This window comes from Acipenser ruthenus, chromosome 4 (genome assembly GCF_902713425.1).
Source record: "Acipenser ruthenus chromosome 4, fAciRut3.2 maternal haplotype, whole genome shotgun sequence".
NCBI lineage: Eukaryota > Metazoa > Chordata > Actinopteri > Acipenseriformes > Acipenseridae > Acipenser > Acipenser ruthenus.
This window is the reverse complement of record NC_081192.1, coordinates 27,935,840-27,944,435: the sequence shown is the minus strand read 5'-3', so window position 1 is coordinate 27,944,435 and position 8,596 is coordinate 27,935,840. Positions and strand designations below refer to the sequence as shown.

The 8,596-nt window shown below is 35.9% G+C and overlaps 1 protein-coding gene across 1 annotated transcript; it reads left to right on the top strand.

Annotated features, from left to right (window-relative positions):
* Positions 1 to 3,683: 3,683 nt before the first annotated feature.
* On the top strand, positions 3,684 to 6,072 carry LOC117400161 (class E basic helix-loop-helix protein 22-like). Its single transcript, XM_033999624.3, has one exon. The coding sequence runs from the start codon at positions 4,116 to 4,118 to the stop codon at positions 4,920 to 4,922; it is 807 nt and encodes a 268-aa protein (XP_033855515.1). The 5' UTR covers positions 3,684 to 4,115; the 3' UTR covers positions 4,923 to 6,072.
* The last annotated feature ends 2,524 nt before the right edge of the window (positions 6,073 to 8,596 follow it).

The window sequence follows — 8,596 nt, the reverse complement described above, 5'->3', positions numbered from 1 at the left end:
ACCTGAAACGAGCAGTTCATGCTCGAAAACCCACAAATTGAAGCAATTCTGCATGGAGGAGTGGGTCCAAATTCCTCCACGGCGCTGTGAGAGACTATCAATAACTACAAGAAGCATTTGGTGGCAGTTATTGCTGCTAAAGGTGGCATAACCAGTTATTGAGTCTAAGAGGGCAATTACTTTTTCACACGGGGGCATTGGGTGTTGCATAACTTTCTTTAATAAATAAATGAAACATGTATCAAATTTTGTGTTATTTGTTCACTCAGGGTACCTTTTATCTAATATTAGGTTTTGGTTGAAGATCTGATAACATTCAGTGTCAAAAATATGCAGAAATGCAGAAAATCAGACAGGGGCAAATACTTTTTCTCGGCACCTTATTCCTGTTACAGTTGTTTGAAAACGTACTATTAAAAAAATCGATATTTTAAGTTCAGATATTTGACGTGGTCATTCAGTGAACCTGTCTATTTTTAGCTGTGACTCTACACGTTTACCGTGACAACATCGTATCCTTAACTACATGTTCTGTATCTGTACTGATTTATGAATTGTTGAGTGAAATGCTGAGTGTACAGCAGTACAACACAAGAACAGTATAAAGCGTGCGTTTTTATTCACACTTCATACATAGATGACTTGACAGAATATGTCTGTGTGTTTTTCCTCTTACAAAATAGCTCATTATTACCTTTTGAAAAGTGATTATCCTGAATGTAGTGAAATGGGTCCAAGCCATCGTTAGTTGTACTCTTTTAACCATTCGACATTGGAATGTGAGCAGCCAATCAGAAGACCGTGCATTTTCAAACTATTTCTATCCCAAGCCTCCTTTTAACAGTGTTATCCAAAACCTCCAACAGTATGAATAAATTACAAATGTGTTCTAATGTCCAGAAGATGGTGCTCTAATTGCAGCTATAACACAGGCCAAGGTTGTATCTGGAACATGAAGTACAAAACTGGTAAAACAAAACAAACAAACGTTGTGCAAGTTTATGTGATTTGGAATGTGCATTATTATTATTTTTTTAAATCATAAAGCAAGTTACCTAAATGTATGACTTCTATCGAAAATATGTGAGTAAAAAAAAAGCAATGTAAGGTACACTGTACTAGATAGTAAGTTCAAGTCCTTATTGATTTCTTATCAAAAAGTGTTCAAGATTACATTGAGTCCATTTGTGTAAAACAAAACAGCTGGTGTGCAATCAGTTGAAAGGGTTAGGTTTAAAAGCTGTCCTGAGCATGTACTGTGTATAACAAAAAGACAATGGATTGTTGTGCATTTCTCATGGTTTTCGTATGATTTGCATATGGATGCTCTGGGACAGTGTTCAGTCCAATATGATAACTGTCTGAAATCCATGTGGATCATGTGTACAAACTGACAACTTTTTGTGTTTATAGACTACTGGGTAAAGTTCATTTTGTTTATATTTGCAGAGGCTTCTCATACACTGTGCTCGTGATACAAACAATAAAACTAATACTCTTGGAACCCTTATACAATGAGGGTGAAATAAAACCTACACCAGCAAAGACTTTATTAAATAGTTTTTATTAAGATTGCAATCATCATCATCATCATCATTTAAAACGAATTTTCCATTTTTACAGGACGTCTATACAGCCTTCGAAAGTAAATATACAGTTAAGTGATATGAGACACCATGATTTTGAGAGTATTGCTATTGGCATAATTAATCCAATATTGGAAAGGAATTTCAGAACTTGCATATATTCGCCTTAAGATGGCGCTGTGGCCTAGAACATTTTTCTAAAAAGATATATTAGTTTATTTTCTCTAAATGTCGCATCTAGTTGATCTCAATGTACAATACATTTTATGGGGAAGAGATGGTTGCTCTGTATACAGTTGTTTGATTTCTGATACAGCTGGGCATTATAAATATATAAATACAAGCAACAAGCAACGTGGAACAATAAACTGGCTAGCATTCAAATGTTTACAGTGCATGCTTTTTCATACCATTGGACTACACCATAATTTGAACTTTGTACTAGTGTGCGTTTGTAGATTTTAGAGACAAATATGGGTTTGGAACAACCAAATCCTGACAAACAATGGGTCAACCATGTGCTGTACCTACTATATTTAGTCTAGTCTATTATGGGGCACATTGTTTCTTTGATTTATTTGTTTTAGGTGGATAAACATATTAAAAGTTTACCATAAAGGTTGAAAAACCTTAACGCTTATGTTTAAATTAAACAATTCAATGCATGTATCCCAGTATCTAACTTTTATTAAGACAAAGTTTGTGTACTCAAATACCCTTGTTACATTTGATAGGGAAAAAATAAATAGTGGTTAAATACATATTTTATTGTTGAATGCTTTGCGACTCGGATATGATTGATATATTCATGGCAATTCATAAAATAGGAATGTGTTTGGTCGTACAAAGATAATTCTAACAAATGCTTTCCTTTTAATGTGTAATACATACCATACTAAAGAGCCTTACATGGTCAGATGAAAAAAAAAGTATTACATCGATTTGAGATAAGATGATCTTTTGTATTCGTTTGTTAAAACTAATACCCATAATTTGTTAATCTAACAGATCCCTTCTGTTAGAAAGAAACGCGCGCGCTCTTTCTCTTGTGAAGTGGCATCTCCAGCAACAAACGTTTCTGTTCAAAGCTGGTCATTCCTTGATCAAACGAAGCACCCAACTGTTATGATAATACCTTTCTAAACAGGTTCTGTGGAAGATCGCATTTGTGAATCTATTACAGAGATTAATAGATTATTTTTCCCCCTTCAACCAATTCTCAGAGGAAAAATTTAACCATATGGTAAGTCGAAAATTAGAATTTCTTCACATTGTGAAATGTAATGAAAAGAGCCCAACACCTGGGGCCAAGGCTGAACGACACAATTAAAAGCGTTTTAATGAAACGAGTGGAATAAATACATTCACTAGATCTCCTTGCCTTATATCAAGATGTCAAGGGGAAATTAAAATGCAACAAGAAAAGATGGACACACACACACACACACAGATAGATAGAGATTATATATATACACACACACACACACACACACACACACACACATACTGACAGATATAATATATATATATATATATATATATATATATATATATATATATATATATATATATATATATATATATATATACACACACACACACACACACATACATACATACTGAACGACAGCGATAAGTAAAAGTAATTAGTCAATTTAATTTTGTTTAATGTAATGATATGCATCACTGGCTACATCAACAGCTTTGTTTATAGGAAGAAAAAAACTCAAAATAACCCCACATGTTAATCTGTCCTTTAAAGCGGTACCGAATTATTTCCATTTCCAGTAAATACAAAATATCAATGAAACTTATAGGTCTACTGTACGTTAATAGAAACGTACTTGTGATCGGCATTGCAATTCGCTATGCCGCTTGAAGATTAAACAATAGTTAAAACGTATTCTTTTGTGACAGTAAAAGCAGGCTGTATATGTTTGAGAGGTAATGAAAATCCGTATATCTAAAGAGGGCATTTAGTGTGCTTATTGATGGGTGAAAGTCGCCACACAAGCTGAAGGCAGTTGTTGGGTTACTAATAAGACACAACGCCTCCTCGCAAACATATGCATAAAGTTGTGTATACAGATGGCCATGAGAATAATAGACCCGGCGCCTTTTATAAAGCTGTAAGCAGCTCCTCTGCGATCAGAACTGGGAGCAGGGACCATCCAGACGGTGGGGGCAGATAGCGCCGGGGATTGTTTGTTACCGTTTTAATCCTATTAATTAAAACGTTAACCTGATTGGGTAGAAAGCTCTGTCCCAATAGGCGAATCTTCTTCATAATAATAACCTGCTTTGAGATAATGATGTAAAAGACCCGTCTGTTGCTGCTGCTGTTGCGAAATCTCGTGAAGGTGAATCGAAGCAGGATAAACGACAGAGCAGGGCTCTACAGTGAGAGCTGCCTACACAGATTACTTGACAAGTAGATCAGGCATCAAGATCAAGTTATAAAATAGAAACTTACAAAAGCTTTCAGATACATTTACAAAACTGTGGAAGGCGAGCTGATCCAAAAGGACTATGGAGAGGAGTATGAACATTAACGGAGCAGAAGGGGAAATCTTCCACAAAACTGTAAGCGCAGTCTCAGGCAAAAAGATGGACTCTTTCAGATCACCCGCCGGTATCGATCTGCCGTCCAGGGATCGCCAATCACCGAACTGTTTCGATCAGTCTGACTCTGACCCAATCCAGCCAGGGGGATTAGGAGGAGGTAGAGCAGGCTTGCTCGGTCTTCCTACTGGATCTTTGTGTGTCAACTACGGGGAAAGTGGCAACAGGACTTCGGCAGCTGAAAGCAGCGGTGGGGAGCAAAGCCTAGACGATGACAGCGACGATCGGTGTGATATGGTACTAATGAGTGATCAGATGACATCGGTGTCAGGAAGCAAAGCTGGAGGTTCCGGCAAGAAACACAAAGAGCAGAAGGTACTAAGACTGAATATTAACGCCCGAGAGAGAAGGAGGATGCACGACTTGAACGATGCTTTGGACGAACTAAGATCAGTGATCCCTTACGCGCACAGCCCATCTGTGAGAAAACTCTCCAAAATCGCTACTTTGCTACTCGCCAAAAACTACATCCTCATGCAGGCACAGGCTTTGGAAGAAATGCGAAGGCTGGTGGCTTACCTCAACCAAGGCCAGGCTATCTCTGCAGCCTCCCTGCCAGCCACGACTGCCCTTAACCCGGGCTTGGGAGCCTATGAACAGCCGACAGGGTACCCCTTCCCTGCCGGACTGGCAGCCGCGTCCTGCCCAGACAAATGTGCCATATTCAACAACGTCACCTCCAGCCTCTGCAAACAGTGCACCGATAAGCCTTAAATGCAACAAAATGAAAATAAAAAACAGAAAAAAACCTATACCACAGACAAACTTCAAGTTTGGATAGCTAACCTGCTATAAATGAATGAATGAACAACGAAACTAAAAAGACTTTGTTGAGAACACAATAAGATCAACTACAATGAAAAGGGGACTTTAAGGAACTAGGATACCGAAAAAAAAAACCTTTTACATTAAGTTAACCTTTCACAAGAATGCACTTGAAATGAGAGAACACACAATACATTTTTTTGTGTGGCTATACTTGATTTTGTAAATATAAATTATGCTCAAAGTTTCTGCCTGGTTGCAAGTGTAAAATTATTTTAAACAAACGTATCCTTGTGCACTTTGTAACGACTATTTGCAGTTATTTTGACCCTGAAGGGACTATTTATTGTTTTATTGACCTGACAACATTAGCGTGAATACCGGGAGAGAAAAAAATACATTGTTTTATTATTATTACCATTATACTTATAAAATTGTAGGCATTGTAATTCTGGTGACCAGTTATTATGGGGTTGTACTGCTTTCAAAGCATCACTAAACTCTGGAGTAAAGTTCTGATAACCATGTCTGAGTCGGTGTTTAAAAATAACTGGAAGCATAATTAATACATGTTTGAATGGTTGTGGTTAGTTTGGGGTTAAATGTTTTGAATACTGTTTTAAGTACATGCTTTGCAAGTTTCCAATTGAAGATTAACTACAACGTCTAGTTTAATTTGTCATGTTTCTGCACAACTTTGTACTTCGATTTGTCGGTAAATATATATTTTAAAACAGATGCTATATTCCCAAAGCTATGTTTTTATGTTAAGGACCGTATTTGTTCTTTGCATGCATTCATTTCTTTCGGCATCGAGCCTCTCTAGTACTGAAGTAACATCATCTTGTATGATCTGCAGTTTTAAACTCTTTTAGTCCGCTGCCTGCCAGTAGAACCTTTTGGAAGAAATTGGTTGTCAGGTCAAGGGTACGTGGCATAACATATAGTAGGTCAGATTATAACTGCAAAAGCGCCATTTGTATGTGTTTATGTGTTGGAAAGCTTTATTAAAATATTTTGAACAAAACCTATTCAGTTAAGTGTGTTGTTTTACACAATGGTTATATTTTGGTGTAAACATACTAAATAAAGTCGAAGATTTACGTCTGTAAATTGCGAGAACATTTTAAGCAAAATATGCCTGCACGAGTACAATACTGATCATCTTTCTTTTATGGCCCTACTATTTGTGTGTGTGTGTGTTTTATATATATATATATATATATATATATATATATATATATATATATATATATATATATATATATATATATAATCATGTTTGTCCACTTCTTACACTGATTGCCTATGATCAGTAAGCCAGCTATATTTATACATTGGATGCTTAAAATGTACAATGCCGAAGCATATTGGTTGAAGTGATAAGTATAACCCGCAGTTGGTATGTTTCCTCTTAATATCAATCAGTGCGCTGAAGTGATGTGGTCTTAACAGTCTTGTTAGTGTTATTTTATGACCTCTGCTGATGCTTGTTTTCCTACAAGGCTTTTTTTTTAAAAAAATCATCGGCGTGGTTGTTTTGTATATAGTCTACCAGATGTCCTGAATGATGCCACACGCGGCAATAGAATGGATATTTCTCATCCAAAGATTAACCAGAACCTGTAACTTTTCACTAAACATAACTATAAAGTGCCACGAAGATCTATGAAAGCAGGCCAGACGGGGTGGGCAATAACGCTGTGAGCCAAAGGGAACATGTCTCTCAAAATTACACGACAAAGCCTGGGTGCGACTAATTATGATTATTAAAAACAATCTCCATGACGATGTCTAATATTATGTTAATTTGAAAACAACTGTGTATGAAGACTGTCGACTATAATACCTAAAATCATTTAATGAAACACATCATTAAGGCAATTAAACCTCCTGGATGTGATTAAGGAACATAATTAGGACACTCTTCATTGCCATAATTGGATGTCTTTAATCATGGAGCAGTGATCAGCAACCCTGCCATTAGTATGTATTGTTCTATCTCTGCTGTCTATCGCAATGATTAGGAATTAGCCACGGCCACTGGGCATCTTTGTATATTAAAATGGTGGAATGAATTTGATGTAAGATTTGGGGCTTTTGATTTATTTCTTTCTAATTCAAAAATACCTATGTTTACAACCTTCTCGATTTTAGGCATCCTGTTTAATTTATCAAATGAAAAATTATATAAGCCAATACTTGCACCAATTGGGTAAAAGGTAGTAGGCTATATTACATTTATCAACTGTGATTACATTATAGAAACGGTTAGCACAGTAACTCCCCAGAGATTGTAACATTCAGTGATAGGCTATGCCCAGTATACCCGTATGTTAATTCCACTGATGCTGTGCATGTGTTTACATCCTTAATCCCAGTGTTTGGATCACAGAACTGTTTTAATCATTTAATCTCACCCTTTGACCCTTTGGCAGTTTAAAACATTCTAAAGATTAACCTCCTGAAAACACACGTCAGAAATCATTTACATAGGGTAGGATTTTTTTGCTTGCATTTTATAGCCTAAAAGTCGCATACTTTGCAGTCTTATTTATTAAGTAACAAATCAGCATGAGTGCTGGCACAGAATATTCAATATTTCTGGTATTTAATATCAGACTTCTTGTCCACCCCACATTAGTAACCCTAACCGCTTACTTATTGCTCGGTAATATGTGATCTGTTATTGATTCGTTTTAAATAAGGTTTTTTTTTCTTTCCGTCTTACATCCTTTGTTTTTTCCCTTCTAAATGGTACATGTTTTAACCCTATTGACCAAACCCTGGAAGGGGTCTATTTAAATCTTGTGGTTGTCCCAGCGTGAGGGACATTGACTTTCATACTGCAGTGACTTATGAAATATATAATCATGTGTTAAATTGAATCCTCCGTTTAACTGTTAATGGTGTGCTCTGGGCACATCTACGCATTAGATGCTATGGTAACTAATTATCACAATAATAAAAGTGGCTCATACACGATCAGACTTTGAAAAATAATTATGAGATTTCAAGTATATGATGGCAGCTGCAGCAGAACGCGAGTGCAAATGAAAAAAGACCCATTGTAATAAAGGAGTGTATTAAAACCATTCACGCAAGAAAACCTGTTTTAATTTATGTACGTACGTTTCGGTTAAAAGGGCAGCTCTAAGGAAATGAACATGTTGCCTTGTAGAATATTTTAAATACAAGTATACAATTACAAAAACATAATAAAAAATACTTTATAAATTACATTTGCTACGGCCCATGGGATATCATGAAATCAATTCTGAAAAAATGGTATTATTCAGATTATAAAACGTTGTTTTATTTAATTTAAAATTGGAAAACAACGAACCGTCAATAAATATAATAAAATGCTAACTTTTATTTAGATTATTCATTTGTGTAATATACTAACCTACAATCTATTAGTTAAAAAATGTATTAATATCCTAAAATTGTTTGGATGAAATGTACTTGGATTGTGTGTGTGTGTGTGTGTGTGTGTGTGTGTGTGTGTGTGTGTGTGTGTTTATGATTACTGTTTTTATGTATGTCATAATTTAGCACACAGCAACCCGTAAAGTTAGATAATATCCTTTAAACAGTCTTTTCGGCAAGAAGTCAATAGG

Excerpts from the sequence above, each read along its gene's own strand:
- LOC117400161 (XM_033999624.3), top strand. The coding sequence starts at position 4,116 with ATGGAGAGGAGTATGAACATTAACGGAGCAGAAGGGGAAATCTTCCAC.